Source organism: Helianthus annuus, chromosome 14 (genome assembly GCF_002127325.2).
Source record: "Helianthus annuus cultivar XRQ/B chromosome 14, HanXRQr2.0-SUNRISE, whole genome shotgun sequence".
In the NCBI taxonomy this organism is placed as follows: Eukaryota; Viridiplantae; Streptophyta; class Magnoliopsida; order Asterales; family Asteraceae; genus Helianthus; species Helianthus annuus.
Window position 1 is genome coordinate 171,498,594 of NC_035446.2, and position 22,234 is coordinate 171,520,827.

The 22,234-nt window shown below is 43.6% G+C and overlaps 1 protein-coding gene across 1 annotated transcript; it reads right to left on the reverse strand.

Annotated features, from left to right (window-relative positions):
* Positions 1-382: 382 nt before the first annotated feature.
* LOC110907896 (uncharacterized mitochondrial protein AtMg00810-like) lies at positions 383-1,327 on the reverse strand. Its single transcript, XM_022152815.1, has one exon. The coding sequence runs from the start codon at positions 1,325-1,327 to the stop codon at positions 383-385; it is 945 nt and encodes a 314-aa protein (XP_022008507.1).
* Between the last annotated feature and the right edge of the window lie 20,907 nt (positions 1,328-22,234).

Consider the following 22,234-nt stretch of genomic DNA (forward strand, 5'->3'; position numbering starts at 1 on the left):
AAAATATAGGTTTAAAAAAGGAAAAAAAATGAAAATACGTTAAAAGGTAAAAGTAAATATAATAAAAAGTACTATAATATTTAAAAAAAACTATATAATATTGTAAATTTAAAATCACTATTCATGTTCCTTCATAGACAATATATACTAGGTTTGTTTACGTCACGCGTTGCAGCGAAACGAAGCAAATGATAATGTTAAACAAACGTTATTTGAAAATGAAGCATGTTGTTTAGTAAAGCCAAATCGTCATAATCGGTTCAGATCATCATTGTCCCGTTGTAAAAGGATACCAAATAAATACTCTATTGTGAATAAACTTCATTTTTAACAACACTTTATATTAGAATGTCCAGGGAAAAAACTAAGCAAAGCTACGTACTTAGGTTTTTAGAAAACAAATTTTACTGGGTGTTGCCCTTTGGGAGAAACCAATGTCTTCTAGAAGTTTCCTGATCCAAAGAACTTCGCTTAACCCTCGAGCTATGCCTCTGAACTCTGCTTCTGCACTCGACAGAGCGACCACCTTCTGTTTCTTACTCCTCCAGGTAACAAGGTTTCCACCAACCAAGGAGAAGTACCCTGATGTTGACCTTCGATTTCCCTTATCTCCTGCCCAGTCGATGTCAGTGTAGAGCTCAACATTTAAATTTCCATTTGCTTTGAACAACACTCCATGGCCTGCGGTTCCCTTTAGATACCTTAGAATTCTTTGAGCAGCTTCCATGTGAGCAACTTGCGGTTGGTGCATAAACTGACTTACCACTCCAACAGCATAAGCTATATCAGGGCGAGTGTGGGAGAGATAAATTAATTTGCCCACGAGCCGTTGATACCTCTCTTTGTCTGCAAGCTCGCCATTAAGTTCCATGTAAAGATTGTGGTTCACCACCATTGGCATATCTACTGGTTTACAATCAATTAAACCAGTTTCCGCCAGGAGATCAAGGACATACTTCTTTTGGCAGATGAAAATCCCCCGTTTAGACCTGAGAACTTCTATTCCGAGGAAATACTTGAGATTCCCAAGGTATTTCATTTCAAAATTTGAAAACAAATTCTTTTCCAGCCGTGCTATCTCTTCCACATCATTTTCGGTGATAATCATGTCGTCTACATATATGACCAGGCAAGTTACGAGGCCGTTTCTTCTTTTGAGGAACAAGGTATGATCAACGTTACTTTGGTAATACCCGTATTCTTTCATGGCCAAGGTGAACTTTCCAAACCAGGCCCGAGGTGACTGTTTTAGCCCGTATAAAGACTTTTTCAACCGACAAACCACCCCATCTTTAACATCCCCTGAAAAACCTGGAGGTGCTTCCATGTAGACTTCTTCCGCTAGGTCTCCATGGAAAATGCATTTGTAACATCAAACTAATGGAGAGGCCAATTCTTATTTGCTGCCACGGAGGAGAGGACTCTGATGGTGCCCATTTTTACAACCGGAGAAAACGTCTCAGAGTAATCGATCCCATACGTCTGAGTGCATGGTTGTAGAAATCGCTAGTCGTTAGTCGGTCGGTGAGGTGGGGACTAGCGATTAATCGGGATTAACCGGGGATTAATCGGATATAATCGGGATTAATTGTAATTAATAGAAAATTAATCGACATTAATCGGTGATTAATCGGGGATTAATCGGTGCCTAGTCGGGATTTTTACAACCATGAGTGTACCCTTTGGCTACAAGTCAAGCTTTGTATCTTCCAATAGACCCATCTGGTTTATACTTAATTGAATACACCCAACGACAGCCAACTGTTTTCTTTCCTTTTGGGAGAATACACTTTTCCCACGTATTGTTTTTCGTAAGAGCTTGCATCTCTGTTTCCATTGCTTCTTTCCAGTTCTTCTTACCTTGTGCTTCCTTTACAGAGCCAGGTATTTGTTTGGAGTATAGAGAGGTGACAAATGCTTTCAGACTGTTAGATAAGTTGCCATTAACTATATTAGCTACAGGATACCTTGAGGTTCTGGTTTCCCTCTCTAGCGAGTACCATTTTGGAGGGACCCCTCTATTGGCTCTAGGAGGGAGAGGGTATCTTCCGGTTGTCTCTGCTGCAACTGATTCCACATGTTCAACGTGTCACACCCCTATTTTCCACGTGTCACCGGTGGGCCCGGTGGGGAGTATCGTGACGTAGTTGATATCATCATAGTCAAACAACACAAATTTAAAATGCACAGCGGAAGCAAAAAGATAGATTTATTTCAACCGAATAATTATTGTAATATTAAGTATCACAACAGTTGAAATAGATCCACAGGCGGAGCAAAAGAAAAGGAAACTTGTTCAACAGATTTATTGCATCCAAGCTTGCGAGACTCTAAGAGATGCTAATGTCACACCCCCAAAATCCACCTGCGGATAACACCCGCTTCGAGGGCGTGACTGACCAGGATCCAGCCACCAATTATACCGAATACTTAAGTTGATAACAAAAGTAATACTTATTATTCATAAGCTTAGCAAATATTAAGTTCAGAGTTTGAAGTTTTAAGTTTCAAAACAGTCATAAGTAGCGGAAGCATAAGTACGGTAGTTTAAAAACAAGTTCATGATTCAAAATAAGGTAACACCCAACACCTGGGTGAACAGACACTACACGTCCCCAAGCTGCAAGCTCCTTCGTCACTGGTTACCTGCAAAGCATGCAGTAAGGGGTCAACAATGATGCTGAGTGAGTTCACTAGTTGTCCAGTTTTAATTACCAAAACTTTGTTTCACCGGTTAATTTATCCGTTTATACATGCCCTGGGGAGCTACCCCAAAAGTTAGCGACTAAACTGTTTTTCCAATACCGAACACTAGGTAACCGTTGCGTATCCGCAGGATGCCCCGATGTCAATGTTCTATCATCATTGACGGATTTCTGAGTTCATTAGTTCACGCCCGTCCCAAACCAGGGCACGGTGTGAGGCTGGTAAACACCTAAATAGCGCTATCAACTAATAACCCGTTCGCCTGAACCCGGCGACTAATCGGTATTTGTAGTAGGGACTTGAGTGATAGAGTTTCGTTTAGTGCCGTTAGTTGCAATCTGTATAAACAGTAATTAACCAAAAGGTTTCCCAATACCCGGGAAGGAAAAGTAAGTTTTGTTCCCAATAACTAGGGAAGGTATGTGAATAGTATCCCCTTTTACCAGGGGATAGGGTTGTTAGTCTCGTGTCCCAAACCACCGGGACGCATGCTTTTAAGTTGTGAACTCACCTTGGGTTGCTCGGTAGGTTTAGGTTACTTGTCAATCACGTTGGTCACCACGTCCTAACATGGTTACCGGTATAGGTCAGGTTCGGTATACAAGCATTCACGTAAAACACATACAGGTACGTAACATGCATACAAGTAAATAGTCATGGGGTTATTGGGCCGGCCCTAACAGTAACGCAGTCAAACAGAACACAGCAACACATAGTCCACTTAACAGATAGCCCAAGTTAACAGAGAATGGCCCAATAACCAAAATGGACAGCCCACTCGCAACCAGCTGGTCTCGAGTCGCAACCAGGTGGTCTCGGCTTGTCACGCTGTGGTTGCGAGTCGCAACCGTGGTCTCGAGTTGTCACGTTTTGGTTGCGAGTCGCAACGGCGTGGTCTCGAGTCGCAATCTCGTGGTTTCGAGTTGTCCTGCTATGGTTGCGAGTCGCAACCGTGTGGTTTCGAGTCGTAATGCCGTGGTTGCGAGTCGTAATCTGTCACTTTCATACACACGTGATGATGCAGATATGACAGTCCAAATTGTACCAAGAATTCAGGCCCAGATTAGGAAACAACCAATAATATTTCACTAACACTTTTCCTCATTTGACCACTTAAACCATATAGATCAAACTTTGCCATTTTAAATCTTCAAACCATCTTCAACTAGTTCATCAAGTTCATAGTTTTTCTAGGGTTTTACATCTAACATAACCATACATTTTTATGAACCAAAACTCACATATATCAACAAGAGCATCAAAGAAGAACAAAGAAACATACACTTTATAGCCAAAATCTTATGTTTATCTACATCATTTTTGCAAGAAACTTTAAAGCATAGTGTAGTTGGCTATGAACACTTGTAAACTACCATTATCAAGTCATTTTAAACATGTTATCATATATTCACAAACTTTTACAAAACAACCTAATAATCATGCATAAACTACTAACCAAACATTTTCTAGCTCTTATACATATCATTCAAGCAAGAATACAAGGCATCAATTACACATAAATCTATACACAAACTAGGACACTAACCGGGTAGAGAAGAAGGAGCCGTAAACAAGGAAAAGAACCGAGAAGATGGAATGTCCGAGTGATAGTCTTGACCGAGTTTCTTGTCCGGGATCCTTGCTTGAACCGAAAAGAGAAGGAGAGAATGGTTTGTTGTTTGGGGTTTTCTTAGTTGAGAGAAAATAAGGAGTGTATGTGTTGGTGTGTTGTGTAAAATGAAGGAAATGAAGGAAAGTGGGGGATTATACCAAGTGTCAACAAGACTAAGGGGGTTTCGGGTTGGGCTTGGGGTTTCGGCCCAAACCGGTTTCGGCTCAACGGCCCACTCGAGACCGAGTGGCCCACTCGCAACCGCCCGGTTGCGAGTCATGGTCTCGGGTCGTGGTTTCGGCTCTCATATATATATATAATACATACATACATCACATATCATGCACAAAGGTCACGTTTTCATTTAATAATATTTATATACACAAAATATTACAAGGTGATCGTTCGGAAAAACCTCGAGTGTCACATTATCCCCAAGTTTTAAGAACTTTCGTCCCGAAAGTTGAAGCAGCCACTGCCAAGCTAGCGTGTTTTAACGGGGTGTCACATCATCCCCCCGTTAGTTTGGAATTTCGTCCCGAAATTCGGTTGTAGCTTCAGTGCTGGGGTTTTCGTTTGGGGATAACTGGGGATACTTGGACTTCATCTGGTCCTCCCGCTCCCAGGTAAACTCTGGGTCGCGCCGTGAGTTCCAACGAACTCGCACAAGGGGTATCTGGCTACGTTTGAGGGTTTTGATCTCTCGATCCGTGATCTCAATCGGTTCCTCAGTAAAGTGTAGCTGTTCATCAATAGTCAGTTCCTTAAAAGGAATTACAAGTGTTTCATCCGACAAACACTTCTTCAGGTTAGATACGTGAAAAACGTTGTGCACTGCACTCAGCTCTGCAGGCAAGTTCAGTCTATAAGCTACCTTACCGATTTTCTCGGTAATTTCGAATGGTCCAACATACCGTGGATTCAGCTTGCCCCGTTTACCGAAACGGACCACACCCTTCCAGGGTGAGACTTTAAGTAGAACCCGGTCCCCGACCTGGAATTCTAACGGTTTTCTACGCTTGTCAGCGTAGCTTTTCTGACGGTCACGAGCTGCCGCCATGCGTTGCCTGATCTGGGAAATCCTTTCTGTTGTGTCTACTACCAGTTCTGGGCCTGTGAGTTGACTATCACCGACTTCCGCCCAGCAGAGAGGTGATCGGCATTTACGACCGTACAATGCCTCAAAAGGTGCCGCCTGAATGCTAGTGTGGTAACTGTTATTGTAGGAGAATTCCACCAGCGGCAGATGCTTCTCCCAGTTCTTGCCAAAATCGATTACACATGCTCTAAGCATGTCTTCCAGGGTTTGGATGGTGCGTTCAGACTGCCCATCCGTTTGCGGGTGGTAAGCGGTGCTCATGTCCAAACGTGAGCCAAAGGATTTGTGCATAGCTTGCCACAATTCGGAAGTAAAACGAGCGTCTCGGTCGGAAATAATAGAAGTTGGCACCCCGTGCCTGGAGACTACTTCCTTCAAATAGATTTCTGCTAAGGTAGAAAACTTGTCTGTTTCCTTAATGGCCAAAAAGTGTGCAGACTTAGTCAATCGATCTACTATCACCCAAATAGTATCATTCCCGCGTTGGGATCTAGGTAGCCCTGTAACAAAATCCATGGAAATCTGTTCCCATTTCCATTTCGGGATTTCGGGTTGCTGTAGTAGGCCTGCTGGTTTCTGATACTCGATCTTGACTCTTGCGCAGGTCAAACATTTGCCAACATAGGCTGCTATGCGGGCTTTCATGCCAGGCCACCAGTATGTGGTTTTCAAGTCGTGGTACATCTTATCTGCACCAGGATGTACTGAATAACGGGACTTATGGGCTTCGTCCATCACAAGCTCTCGTAGATCTCCGTAAAGTGGGACCCAAATGCGCCCTGCCACATAGTAGGCGCCGTCTTCTTTCTGTTCTAGTTGTTGCCTCGATCCTCGCAGGGACTCAGCCCTGACGTTTTCCGGTTTCAGAGCTTCAATCTGAGCATTTCGAATCCGGGTAGGGAGACTAGACTGGATGGTAAGTTGTAATGCTCGCACGCGCTTTGGCATAGTGTCTTTTCGGCTGAGGGCGTCTGCCACGACATTGGCCTTGCCCGGATGATACTTGATGGCGCATTCATAATCATTCAGAAGTTCAACCCATCGACGTTGTCGCATGTTTAACTCCTTCTGCTTAAAGATATGCTCGAGACTCCTGTGATCGGTGTAAATGGTGCACTTGGTACCGTACAGGTAATGTCTCCATATCTTAAGCGCAAATATCACTGCTCCTAGTTCTAAGTCGTGCGTAGTGTAATTCCTTTCGTGTGTCTTGAGTTGTCGGGATGCATAGGCAATAACTTTCTCGCGTTGCATCAATACGCAACCGAGCCCATGAATAGACGCATCGCAGTAAACCACAAAGTCATCCGTTCCTTCAGGTAACGAGAGAATAGGAGCACTACAGAGGTTATCCTTTAGTTTCTGAAAAGCAGACTCCTGTGCTTCATTCCACTTGTAGGTGACGCCTTTCTGAGTGAGCGTAGTGAGGGGTTGTGCAATCTTTGAGAATCCCTGAATGAATCTACGGTAGTAACCTGCCAATCCCAAGAATTGGCGAACTTCAGTGGGAGTCTTAGGGGTAGGCCAATTCTTTATAGAGTCGATCTTTGCAGGGTCGACGTGGATTCCGTCCTTGTTAACCACGTGCCCAAGGAAATGGACTTCCCGAAGCCAGAAGTCGCATTTCGAGAACTTGGCGTACAGTTGCTCATTGCGAAGGAGTTCGAGGATAAGGCGTAGGTGCTGTTCATGCTCTTCCTGACTTTTCGAGTAGATCAAGATGTCGTCTATAAACACGATCACAAATTTGTCGAGGTAGGGTTTGCATACCCGGTTCATGAGATCCATGAACACTGCAGGGGCGTTGGTCATTCCGAAGGGCATAACGAGGAATTCATAATGACCGTAACGAGTTCTGAATGCAGTTTTGGAAATATCTTCATTACGGACCCTTAACTGATGGTAGCCTGATCGTAAGTCAATCTTAGAGTAGTAGCTCGATCCTTGCAGTTGATCAAACAAATCGTCGATTCGCGGGAGAGGGTAACGATTCTTGATGGTAACCTTGTTTAACTCACGGTAGTCAATGCACATTCGGAACGTGCCATCCTTCTTCTTAACAAAGAGTACCGGTGCTCCCCAGGGTGACGAACTAGGACGGATAAACCCTTTATCCAATAGTTCCTGTAGTTGAGTAGAGAGTTCCTTCAATTCTGCGGGGGCTAGTCGATAAGGCGCACGAGCTATTGGCGCTGCTCCGGGAGCTAGCTCGATTTGGAATTCGACCTGACGATGGGGAGGGAGTCCAGGTAGTTCCTCAGGGAATACCTCGGGGTAGTCACGCACTACTGGAAAGTCTTCGATCCTCTTTTCCTTTTCCTGCGTGTTGGTGACAAGTGCTAGGATAGCGGTGTGCCCTTTTCGTAAACACTTCTGGGCTTTCAAGAAAGAAATAACGCCGGAGATTTCTCCACTTTTGCCACCCTGTATAATGAGGGGTCTGCCAGAACGGCGAGGTATACGAACTGCTTTCTCTTGACAGAGGATCTCAGCGCGATGCTTGGATAACCAATCCATACCAATAACGACGTCGAAGCTTCCAAGAGTAACAGGGAGAAGATCGATACTAAATGTCTGACCAGACAACTCTAGTTTGCAGCCTTCGACAACATGTGAGGCCTCGATGTTTCTACCATTAGCTAACTCGACGAGATGAGGAGAACTTAGTAACGAAAGCGGGCGCTTAAGCTTCTTACTAATACGTAGGGATACATAACTAGCATCGGCACCGGAATCAAATAACACAGAAACATAACGATCATCGAGTAGGAACTTACCCGCCACGACATTGGGGTCATTCCTTGCTTCACCAGCTCCAATCACGAAAGCTCTTCCTCTAGCACCATTCCCAGCATTGTTGTTCTGATTGTTGTTTCCAGCTCCCTGATTATTGTTGCGGTTCTGATTCAGTTCAGGGCAATCCTTCTTAAAGTGCCCCTCAGCTCCACACTTAAAACATGCCCGGTTGTTTCCCTGCTGCTGTTGCTGTTGGGGTTGTTGCTGATTCTGTCTTGCTGGGAACTGGCTTCTACAATCCTTGGCTTCGTGCCCCATCTTGTGGCATCGCTGACACTGGCCCTTGTTACATGCCCCATTGTGGTGCTTGTTACACTTGTTGCACTTAGGGTAGCTTCCCCGGTAGCCACCCTGTTGCTGAGTGCCTTTGTTGCTTTCAGTTTTACTTTGCTGCGCTGGGGCCTGAGTGGGGTTAGCATCCTTGCTTTGACTTCCTTCCCACTTACGCTTGCTGTCACTAGAAGTTCCGACAGTAGCACTGATCCTTTTGGGCAACCTGCCCTCTTCCACGGCTTGATCAGTAAGTTTGTGAGCAAGTCGAACAATCGGCTGAATGGTAGTGTGGTTGGCTGAAGTGACATGGCTTCGAATCTCTGGAGCCAAACCTTTGATATACAGTTCGATCCTTCGGTACATTGGTCGTGACATGTTTGGGCAAAGAGCGGCATAGTCATTAGACAGCTTGGTGTAAGTTTCAATTTCCGACCCAACCATCTTGAGCTCATAGTACTCATTCTCAAGCTTGTGGATGTCATCCCGGTGACAGTATTCATCCTTAATCATATCCTTGAAATCCTCCCACGCAGTAGCATTTGCAGTTTCCAATCCAAACATCTGAATCTGCGCCTTCCACCAAGAAAGCGCGCTCCCTTCAAGCGTAGCAGTAGCAAATTTCACCCAATTTGCAGGGGGACACTCGCAAACAGCAAAAACAGCTTCAATCTTCTCAATCCAATGCAGAAGACCTATGGCACCCTCAGTGCCGTTGAAAGGGAGAGGCTTGCAATCCATGAAAGTTTTGAAAGTACACACGGGTGGTTGCGCAGGTGCATGCTGACCTGTTCGTGAGAAGCGAAGTGTATAGGTTTAGAGGCGAAAAGTCGATGTGGCGGTAGGATCTATACATCCTAAAACAACGAGCTTACCTATAGGGTGAGCTGCAAAAGCCGCAGCCACTGTGTTGAGCAGGTTAGTGAACTGAGCCTGCGTCATGTTAATGTTTCCTCTTCCGCGTCCACTCATTGTCTTCATAACCAGAAAACACAGTATGAGTGTGATGTCGTAGTGTAGCGAGAATGAGATAGAAGAGAGAGGTGTATCTATCTAGTTTAGGCACACTAGTACGTATATCATAACAGGAAACATAAAGTAAGCAACAAGTACACACTGGTCCGAGCTATGTGGTCAAAAGTGTCGAGCCTTGCACTTGGAGTGTAGTGTCGTCGCGAGTCACGGGTTATAGTCTGGTTTTCTCCAAAAAGATTTTCCCCTTTTTAAAACCAAGTTCGCTATAACCAATGGCTCTGATACCAATCTGTCACACCCCCAAAATCCACCTGCGGATAACACCCGCTTCGAGGGCGTGACTGACCAGGATCCAGCCACCAATTATACCGAATACTTAAGTTGATAACAAAAGTAATACTTATTATTCATAAGCTTAGCAAATATTAAGTTCAGAGTTTGAAGTTTTAAGTTTCAAAACAGTCATAAGTAGCGGAAGCATAAGTACGGTAGTTTAAAAACAAGTTCATGATTCAAAATAAGGTAACACCCAACACCTGGGTGAACAGACACTACACGTCCCCAAGCTGCAAGCTCCTTCGTCACTGGTTACCTGCAAAGCATGCAGTAAGGGGTCAACAATGATGCTGAGTGAGTTCACTAGTTGTCTAGTTTTAATTACCAAAACTTTGTTTCACCGGTTAATTTATCCGTTTATACATGCCCTGGGGAGCTACCCCAAAAGTTAGCGACTAAACTGTTTTTCCAATACCGAACACTAGGTAACCGTTGCGTATCCGCAGGATGCCCCGATGTCAATGTTCTATCATCATTGACGGATTTCTGAGTTCATTAGTTCACGCCCGTCCCAAACCAGGGCACGGTGTGAGGCTGGTAAACACCTAAATAGCGCTATCAACTAATAACCCGTTCGCCTGAACCCGGCGACTAATCGGTATTTGTAGTAGGGACTTGAGTGATAGAGTTTCGTTTAGTGCCGTTAGTTGCAATCCGTATAAACAGTAATTAACCAAAAGGTTTCCCAATACCCGGGAAGGAAAAGTAAGTTTTGTTCCCAATAACTAGGGAAGGTATGTGAATAGTATCCCCTTTTACCAGGGGATAGGGTTGTTAGTCTCGTGTCCCAAACCACCGGGACGCATGCTTTTAAGTTGTGAACTCACCTTGGGTTGCTCGGTAGGTTTAGGTTACTTGTCAATCACGTTGGTCACCACGTCCTAACATGGTTACCGGTATAGGTCAGGTTCGGTATACAAGCATTCACGTAAAACACATACAGGTACGTAACATGCATACAAGTAAATAGTCATGGGGTTATTGGGCCGGCCCTAACAGTAACGCAGTCAAACAGAACACAGCAACACATAGTCCACTTAACAGATAGCCCAAGTTAACACAGAATGGCCCAATAACCAAAATGGACAGCCCACTCGCAACCAGCTGGTCTCGAGTCGCAACCAGGTGGTCTCGGCTTGTCACGCTGTGGTTGCGAGTCGCAACCGTGGTCTCGAGTTGTCACGTTTTGGTTGCGAATCGCAACGGCGTGGTCTCGAGTCGCAATCTCGTGGTTTCGAGTTGTCCTGCTATGGTTGCGAGTCGCAACCGTGTGGTTTCGAGTCGTAATGCCGTGGTTGCGAGTCGTAATCTGTCACTTTCATACACATGTGATGATGCAGATATGACAGTCCAAATTGTACCAAGAATTCAGGCCCAGATTAGGAAACAACCAATAATATTTCACTAACACTTTTCCTCATTTGACCACTTAAACCATATAGATCAAACTTTGCCATTTTAAATCTTCAAACCATCTTCAACTAGTTCATCAAGTTCATAGTTTTTCTAGGGTTTTACATCTAACATAACCATACATTTTTATGAACCAAAACTCACATATATCAACAAGAGCATCAAAGAAGAACAAAGAAACATACACTTTATAGCCAAAATCTTATGTTTATCTACATCATTTTTGCAAGAAACTTTAAAGCATAGTGTAGTTGGCTATGAACACTTGTAAACTACCATTATCAAGTCATTTTAAACATGTTATCATATATTCACAAACTTTTACAAAACAACCTAATAATCATGCATAAACTACTAACCAAACATTTTCTAGTTCTTATACATATCATTCAAGCAAGAATACAAGGCATCCATTACACATAAATCTATACACAAACTAGGACACTAACCGGGTAGAGAAGAAGGAGCCGTAAACAAGGAAAAGAACCGAGAAGATGGAATGTCCGAGTGATAGTCTTGACCGAGTTTCTTGTCCGGGATCCTTGCTTGAACCGAAAAGAGAAGGAGAGAATGGTTTGTTGTTTGGGGTTTTCTTAGTTGAGAGAAAATAAGGAGTGTATGTGTTGGTGTGTTGTGTAAAATGAAGGAAATGAAGGAAAGTGGGGGATTATACCAAGTGTCAACAAGACTAAGGGGGTTTCGGGTTGGGCTTGGGGTTTCGGCCCAAACCGGTTTCGGCTCAACGGCCCACTCGAGACCGAGTGGCCCACTCGCAACCGCCCGGTTGCGAGTCATGGCCTCGGGTCGTGGTTTCGGCTCTCATATATATATATAATACATACATACATCACATATCATGCACAAAGGTCACGTTTTCATTTAATAATATTTATATACACAAAATATTACAAGGTGATCGTTCGGAAAAACCTCGAGTGTCACAGCTAAGGAGAGGCCAGCCTATTACGCGTAGTACCTGCACTGTCACACCCCGATTTCCACGTGTCTCACCGGTGGGCCCGGTGGGGGATTACCGTGACGATGTTGGCAACCATATAGTCAAACCACACAATTATATAATGCACAGCGGAAGCATAAGATAAATATATAAACTTCAACCTCTGGTTGTAATATCAAATGTATTACAGGGGTTGAATATATCCACAGTGGATCGTAAATAAACATAAAGTATTGTTCCATCAGATGTTGCAATCAAGCTTGCGAGACTTATCACGACGCTAGGGAGCTAATACCAGCCAATTTACGTTTAGGTACCTGCACTTAATCTTTTTGGGGAAAATACGTCAGTTTACACTGGTAAATACATTCAACTGACACATTTGAAAATGTTTATTAAAATTGATTTGAATGCACAAGGCACAAACTCTTTTATAACTTGGGAAAATTATAATAAAATCTTGTGAACGTTTTACATGTCCTTTTATGCGTTCAGTAGCCCGGGTCGTGCCGGGTTAAAGATTTATAGACACACCACGTTTGCGTAAAACCGTAGTATAAAAACCAACGGCTACGTCTTTTAATTTAATGTCGACACTTTATACCGGGTGTACGCCTACACCGGGATGTCGATGGTCGTGGCCATTTCGTAAAATGATGCCAAGGATATCCGGGACAACGGTCATTAAACCCCCCAAAGGCTTATAAGCAACAAAACTGTTTAAATGAGCCGATCATATTATTTAATTAACCACCTAAGCGATGGAAGAATATAATGCTCAATCAAGCGGTATTAATATACCGTAACCCAAGCCCATATAGGGGAAATAAGTTAAAGTATTTACCTTTGCAAGTATATTTCCTTAATTTGGATTAAATCACCGATAGCTTTTACTGGGGCTCCTAATCTGGAACGAAGGTTTTAATTAACCTCTTAGAATCCTAACGAGTCGTTATAATGGCCGTAGCCTAGACTGGTTGGTTCCGATATATATAGATATGGTTTAATCGCGCGAAAAGCGAAAACCGAGAATGGAGTGTGATTCTGTCCCAACAAGTTCAGAGACTTGTTTTATATGGGTTAATGGTTCACACTCTGGATTTTGGGGTTCAAATGATATTATTTGACCCGTATCGGCTAAATTATGAAAACTAGTTTCATAAGCCGAACCGTGCGCGCAATAGGCGAAACGGTTAACCATGAGAGTCGTACGCTTATTTCCTAAGTCAATATGCCTTAAATGGGTTGTGGTATCAGTAGGATACCTTCCGTGACGCCCGTAACGAGTTTAAGTTAGTATTATGCCCCGTAGGGGCTTTTCGGTCATTTTAAAGACTTTAAAAGGGCTTTTCGAGTTCTACAGGAAATCTGAGTTTCCCGAACAGCTTATAAAGCTTAAAATACTTTATTTATTATTTAAAACCAGTAGCAACTGGAATCGGGTCAAAAGACCTTGTAGAACTCATGTTTTGGCCGAAAAGGGCATATTCGGTATTTACCGAACCGTAGCCATAACCGCAGGTTATGAGCGAGGTAAAAATTATTAAAAATCTTTAAAATTCCCAAAATATTATTTTAATACAGTGGGTACAAGTTTTGGTGTCGAAATCTTGGTTTAGATAGGTGTTATGCTAATTGCGCCGTTTATTACAAAAGTTTATTTAAATTGCGCTAATTAGCATAACTCTCATTCTAGACCTCGGATTGACGTGAAACTTTAAGGACATGCTTATAATTTAATAAGCAAGGTTTTGGTCCGTTCACGTGTCCGAAATACTCGTTTTAATTTTAAAAAGGCCGTTACGGTCAACTTTTAGGCGAATGACGGAAATGCGCAAAAGACTCGGATAACTCATGAACCGATCACAGAGGTTTATACCAACATGTGACCTGGTCCTAAGAGAGTCCTAAGGCATATTCATACCTCACTAAAACGGGTCAGAACTGAAGTCAAAGCAAAAGTCAAACTTTTGCGACATTCGGCTCCGAACCGGTTCAATATAGCAAATGATCGATTCAAACGAGCGCAAACAAGTTTATATACTTAATATCATGTTTTATAAGTGTCAAAACAGGTTTCATAACATATACATTACAGATTATGCATAAATCGCTAAAATAGCTTTCTGTTGACTTTTTAACCGCACGTTTGACTCGATATTTGACATAGTTAGAGTGGTGATCAGGGGGAACCCTTTTAGAGGTTTATTACCCACATAATTACCTTCTCAAAACTACTTTTGATCCGTCATAAGACGGAACCATTTGCAAGTTATGGTAATGACAACCGTTAGTTACGACGGTTGCATTTATGAGCTATAACTATGGAAATGTATGATCAAAATGGTTGTGAACGACTTACAGAAGTGTGTTCTTGCTTATAGAGCAGAGATGGATGCTAGAGAGCTCTTGGAAATGATCAGATGAATGTGTTTTGTGTTGTGTGAATGTTATGCACACAATGTGGCTATTTATAGCCAAAGCAAGCTCTCTAGATCACTACACAACAACCTATACTGGTCATGATGATGGGTAGATGTCCCCTGAGTGATATGGGTCGAGTAGGGGGCACCCATGCCTCATTGATTGATGTTTGGTCGTTCAAATGCTCCAAAAGGCAAGAAGTTACAACTATTCTGCATCTGGGCGTCTAATGCGGCCCGCATGGACATTCCATGCTACTTTCACGCGGGCCGCCTGAGTTTAAGAACTTAGACGCGTAATTGAGGTGGCTCGCGGCCCGCCTCAACTTATGTCTAAACCTCACGCGGGCCGCGAGAGGTTAGATTTCCAGAATTTCTAAATCTTTTGAAATGATTATAGAATCTGGTAATTAATAATGAAATCTTTCGTAATGATTTACCTGACCTTTCGGGTTTGAAGGGGTAACTTTGCGGTTTGGCCCTCGGTTAATTACAATTAAGGACCTCGTGTTATTTACCCGCGTTGTTAAGTCCCCGTTTATTTTATTAATTATTCAGAAAGCCTTAACTTCTGTTATTGACGCTTTTAACCCTTCTCATACGAATTTGAGTATAACTCTTTCGTTTTAAAACGGAACTCCGCGGAATTTATACAGTATATTCTAGTGAGCGTATAATACTGTTACGAAGCCTTGGGAACGTTAAAGGGTCACTCAGAGGTAATATTAAACATGTTGACACAGTTAACCCCTGTAGCTCGTACTCTCTCACTTTCTTCCGCGTTTCGTTACCGTACGATCTATGATTTATTCGTTTGAAGGTTCAAGCGTTATTTAGGGTTACTATACAGTATATTTACCCTTGTTGACATTTATAACCCTCGAATTTATATACTTTCAAGGTTTGTTAAAATTGGTCCTTTATTTAATATCAATGCCACGTGTAAACAAATGACACGTGTTAACACATTATTGGACACAAAAATTCGAGGTGTTACATCCTCACCCCCTTAAAATAAATCTCGACCCGAGATTTACTCAAATAAATAGGGGTACTTTTCTTTCATTGTAGCTTCGACTTCCCACGTATATTCAGGACCTCTACGAGCATCCCATTTGACTTTTACAATCGGTACGTGCTTTCTGCGAAGCTTCTTTACCTGTCGATCCTCAATCGACAAAGGTTTTTCTATAAATTTTAAGCTCTCATCTATATGCACATCTGTGTGTGGAATCACCAATGATTCATCGGCGAAGCACTTTTTGAGATTGCAGATGTGGAACACGTTATGAATTCCATTGAGCTCTTCAGGCAAGTTCAACTTATAGGCGACTGACCCGACCCGTTCAATGACCTCAAAAGGTCCTATGTATCTCGGACTCAGTTTGCCTTTCTTGCCGAAACGCATCACCCCCTTCCAGGGTGATACTTTAAGCAACACTTTTTCACCTACTTCGAAGTGAAGATCCTTACGTTTTGGATCAGCGTAGCTTTTCTGCCTATCGCGGGCAGCCTTGAGACGTTCCCGGATCTGGACAATCTTGTCCGTCGTCTGGAAAACAATCTCTGGTCCCGATAATTGGACCTCTCCTACTTCCGCCCTACAAACAGGCGATCTACATTTCCTACCATATAATGCCTCAAAAGGCGCAGCCTTTATGCTGGTGTGGTAGCTATTATTGTAGGAGAATTCGATCAGGGGTAGGTTTTTATCCCAGTTACCACCTAAATCGATCGCACATGCACGAAGCATGTCTTCTAGCGTTTGGATAGTACGCTCACTTTGACCGTCCGTCTGTGGATGGTAAGCCGTACTAAAGTTTAGACGCGTGCCCAAAGATTGCTGGAAACTTTTCCAGAAGTGTGATGTGTATCTAGTATCCCTGTCGGAGATAATAGACACAGGTATGCCGTGTAAGGCTACAATCTTATCAACATAAAGTTGGGCTAACATATCGGAGCTATACGTCTCCTTGATGGGTAGAAAATGAGCTGATTTAGTCAGCCTATCGACTATGACCCATATTGTATCGTTTCCTTTCCTGGTTTTGGGTAACTTGGTTATGAAATCCATAGTTACGCATTCCCACTTCCACTCGGGAAGTTCAGGCTGTTGTAGCAAGCCAGACGGCTTTTGGTGCTCGGCTTTGACTTGGGCACAAGTCAAGCACTTTGCTACGTGGGCGGCTACAGACTTTTTCAAGCCTATCCACCAATAATTTGCCTTTAAGTCTTGGTACATCTTGTCAGCACCAGGATGAACTGAGTATTTGGAACTATGGGCTTCCTGGAGAACAACATCTCGTAGTCCTCCATAAATCGGAACCCATATACGTCCGTTCAGCCTCAAGATTCCATCCTTGCTAAGAGTCAACTGCTCCTCAGTTACTCCCAGCTTTTCATTTGGATAGTTAGCTTCCAACACAGCCTCTCGCTGTGCAGCTAATATCCTTTCAATTAAATTGTTCTTGACTTCAATGCTCTTGGCATTGATTCGAATGGGTTTTACCCTTTCCTTTCTGCTCAAGGCATCGGCGACTACATTCGCCTTGCCGGGATGGTACCTGATCTCGCAATCGTAGTCATTCAGGGTCTCCATCCAACGGCGCTGCCTCATGTTCAATTCCTTCTGGTTGAACAGGTGCTGGAGGCTTTTGTGATCAGAATAAATCACAAATTTAATACCATAAAGGTAGTGCCTCCACAACTTCAGTGCAAATACAACGGCACCCAACTCCAAATCATGGGTGGTGTAATTCTTTTCGTGCACCTTTAATTGCCTTGAAGCATAGGCAATCACCTTGCCCTTCTGCATAAGCACACACCCCATGCCTGTGTGTGATGCATCGCAGTAAACTACGAATTCGTCTGTACCTTCTGGTAATGTCAGCACAGGTGCGTTGCTTAGCTTTTGCTTCAGTATTTCGAAGGACTCTTGCTGCTTTGGGCCCCAAATGTACTTTTCTTTCTTCTTGGTCAAGGAAGTCAAGGGCGCAGCAATCCTCGAGAAATTTTCAATAAATCTCTGGTAGTATCCTGCTAACCCCAGGAAACTACGGATCTCGGTAGGCGTCTTTGGCTCTTGCCAGTTCATGACTGCCTCTACCTTAGCGGGATCCACTTGGATACCACGCTCGCTTACAACATGACCTAAAAATTGAACCTCTCGTAGCCAGAATTCACATTTCGAGAATTTGGCGTAGAGTTTCTCACGCTGTAGTAATTCGAGAATGCAACGGAGGTGCTTCTCGTGGTCAGCTTGATTCTTGGAATAGATAAGGATATCGTCGATGAAGACTATGACGAATTTGTCCAAGTATGGCTTGCAAACGCGGTTCATGAGATCCATGAACGCAGCCGGTGCATTTGTGAGCCCAAAAGGCATCACTAGGAACTCGTAATGACCATAGCGAGTCCTAAATGCTGTCTTATGTACATCTTCATCTCTGACCCTTAGTTGATGATAACCCGACCTTAAGTCGATCTTGGAGAAGTAGCTTGCTCCTTGCAGCTGATCGAATAGATCATCGATTCTTGGTAAAGGATATCTATTCTTTATGGTAACTTTATTCAGCTCTCGGTAGTCGATGCACAACCGCATCGATCCGTCCTTCTTCTTTACAAATAGGACAGGAGCTCCCCAGGGAGATGAACTAGGTCTGATAAAACCCTTCGCCAGCAGTTCATCCAACTGGGTCCTCAGTTCTTTCATTTCCGTCGGAGCTAATCTGTAAGGTGCTCTTGCTATCGGAGCTGCTCCAGGAATGATGTCAATTCTGAACTCTACTTGTCTATCTGGTGGCAAACCAGGTAGTTCTTCGGGAAAAACCTCGGGGTATTCAGAAATGACAGGAAGATCCTCGATCTTCGGCTTTGGTTCTTCAATTATCACCTGAGCTACGTAAATTACACAGCCTCTGTTCAAACACCTTGAAGCTTTCAGCATAGATACGTCTTCGGGCAATCCGTATTGCGTATCTCCTCGAATGGTAAGAGATTCACCACTCGGAGTCTTTAATACTATATGCCTTTTGCCGCAAATGATTTGGGCCTGATTACGAGATAACCAGTCCATGCCTAGCACAATGTCAAAACCCGCTAATTTGAAAGGAAGTAGAGATAAAGGAAAAGAATGGTTCCTAATGGACATTTTACATCCTTCTAAAATAGTAGAGACGGTTTCGATCGTGTCGTCTGCTAACTCTACTTCGTATTTCACGTCAAGGGTTTTGATTGGCATATTTAGTAGTTGGCAAAATTTCTGGTCTACAAAGGACTTATCAGCGCCAGAATCGAATAGTACTCTTGCAAATATATTATTTACGAGAAAAGTACCTGTAAGCACATTGTCGTCCTTAACCGCTTCCTTTGCATCCATGCGAAAAACTCTCGCATTTGACTTCTTTGTCTCTTCCGCCTTCTTGGCATACTTTGGGCAGTTACTCTTGATATGCCCCTTTTCATTACAACCATAGCAGGTTGCATCCTTTATCTTTTTGCACTCCACGGTCTTATGATCCTTGGACTTGCATAGCCCACAGGATGGAGTCTTTTGTTGCGACTGTGAACCAGACGCAAACCTACACTTCCCGGAGTGAGGTTTCTTGCAGACCTTGCAGTGAGGTCTTCCATCAGCTTGCCCCTCCTTCTTTGCCTCCGACCCTCTCTTGCCCTCACCGTTTCCACGGTGCTTTTTCCCAGACTTTCGTGAGGTATCATCCTCACGTTTTCGCTTTTCAGCCTCCTTGCTCCTTTATGCCCTCAGACGGACAGCATCAAGTGTAAGAGACAAGGAGAGGTCAGTAACTGACCTGAAGGTCGTCGGCCTAGAGGCCTTCACACTGGCCTTGATCGCCGGCTCTAAGCCCCCAATGAAGCGGGCAATCCTTCGAGGTTCTGGTGTCACAAGATATGGCACCAGGCGTGACATGGTGTTAAAGCTTGTCAGATATGCTTGACAATCCAGGTTTGTCATCACTAGTGAGACAAAATCCGCCTCAATCTTCTCAACCTCATGTTGAGGGCAGTAGTTTTCTTTTATGAGAGCAATAAACTCCCCCCATGACATTTTGTATAAGGCAGACTTACCTGAAGCCTGCACCAGAGCTCTCCACCACGCCAGGGCCTCGCCCTTGAACGACTGGGACACAAACTTTACCACGTCCCTCTCAGCGCACCCGCTGATGTCCACAATCGTGTCCATCTCGTCTAGCCAGGTGATACAGTCAACCGCACCTTTCTCCCCTGTAAATTCCCGGGGCTTACATGATACAAAGTATTTGTAGGTGCAACCCTTAGCACTGGATGCATCAGTATATTCTCTATCGCGATGAACGCTGTGCTCAGTGGACGAGTGTTTATCGTCATCTTTCTTGGGTTCAGAGGGTGGTTTGGAGTGTGTCTTTGGTTTAGAGGGTGGTTTTGACACGGTTCTGCCTTGGGACTCAGTATATTGACGATCAATAGCTGCCTGAACAGCATTGTCAATCAGAGCCTTCAGTTGTGCGCCTGTCAGATGCACTGGCGTATTGTCATAGTCATCTTCATTTGTGTGGCTGTTCTCTCCATTGGGATCCGCCATTGTAACTTGAATCTGTTACAGAAGATAACAAAATTTTATTCAGGAGATTATTATATAATTGTCTTTTATGACAATTTGCCAACCATGGTACAGAGACCATATTTGGTTAACTTATTATATCATTTAATATTAGGATTTGAATATATCCTATTTCAGCTATATAAATAGTATTGGCGGCATAAAGCCTAATCACGAGGATGTTTTATAATTTTTGCCGAGATTTCAGAGAATCAAAGGCATAGAGATTTGAACCGTAGTTCTTTTATCTCTTTCTGACAGGGAGTCATAGACCACCACTGCCTTTTGTCGTTATAAGACAATTATTACGGCCCATAGGCACTACACCTCTAATGGATGTTTTAATATGGTTGGCCCGTAGGCACTACATCTCAAATGGATGTTTTTAATAAGGTTGGCCCGTAGGCACTACATCACTAAATGGATGTTTTTATAAGGTTGGCCCGTAGGCACTACATCTCTAATGGATGTTTTAATATGGTTGGCCCGTAGGCACTACATCACTAATGGATGTTTTAATAATACTGGCCCGTAGGCACTACATCACTAATGGATGTTTTTATAATATTAATCACCTTCACTGGTGATTTAACCCACGATTTATAACTCATTTAGTTGGGTTTTGAAATCCTTAAAGGATTTATTGTATAAGAATGACGTGCGTGATTTTAACGAATCACATCTGCCACGAATGTTAACATGCGTACAGAGGTTAACAGGGAATCAGAATCTTTTCAATTAGGTCGTACCATCTTGACTGGATCTTAAAAGACACCAAGCTAGGTTTCACCTTTTAAGATTCTTTATTTAGGCAGATCAATATAAAAGGAATGGTTTTGATTTATTTTATACATATTAAAACAAAACTCATAACATACATTCCAAAATCTCAAATACAGTTACATATTGCCCTAAACGGGTCTTTCAAATAGTACATACCTCCATAGAGGTTTAAAAATAAGTGACAAGTCCACGCAGGGACTAATACAAGATAGATATCCATGCAAGGACTAAAGATAAGTCCACGTAGGGACTGAAATACGATAAGTGTCCACGCAGGGACTTATTTCAAAATAGAAATTACATTAGTACAACGATTAAGGGCTAATGGTCACGTTTCTTCTTTTTGCCCTTTAGTAGGTTCGCCAAGCCCTTGAGAAATCCTCGGTGGCTCTTTTTCTCTTCTTCAAACTCTCTCTCCACACGATCTAGTCGATGGAGTATTTCTTCCTGTTCAGGAGGAGAGAAACGTGGTTGTGGCGCTTGTTGCGGAACTGGAGGTCTGGGAGGTATTGGATACCCATGAGCTGAGTAGTCCGGTGGTCCCATGTTTCCATGTGCTCCGTCAGGGTAGCGCGCATTATATCTTGCCGACACCACATATGGGTCGCGCTCATAGCCGTAGTTGTATTGTGCTTGTGATGGTTCGAACGGGTTGTAAGCCGTTGGACCCGTGTAAGCAGGTATGGGTTGGTCATACCCAAATGGTGGCAAATTTTGTGCAGCTGGTGCGGAGTTCGCCTCCTGTATAGGACTTGAAGGTCCTTCTTCTCGTAGTGGCGGATAGTGGCTACTACTAGAATGTCGAGGGGTGCTGAAGTGGATACCCCCTCCTCCTCGTGTAGACATACGAGCATTTGTCCTCCTACGCCTTGGCGGATCAGGTATTACTGGTTGCGCCGGTGGCGGAGGTGGTGGCGTAACTGCCACAAAGCGTGAATCCTCAGAGGGATCCTGTGGATGTCGCGGTTGTTGAGATGTTTGTTGGGGTGGCGTGTAGTACCACTCATGTCGGTCAAACAACGCTTGGAAACTGTCTGGCCCCTGATAGGGTGTGCCATGGAAGGATGACCCATCAGAGACTTCTATCGGATGCGTGGGCGTACCACGAGCTGGTTCAGTAGGATCCTCATCTTCCTCCATGGGATCTTCAGAAAAGTGGTCTTGTGGCCCTAGTGGAACAAAACCTGAAGGTTCCTGTATGTAGTCAGCCGGATTAAACTGACCTATGTAGTATGGAGTAGGGTCGTCGTAGTTTCGGTGCGAT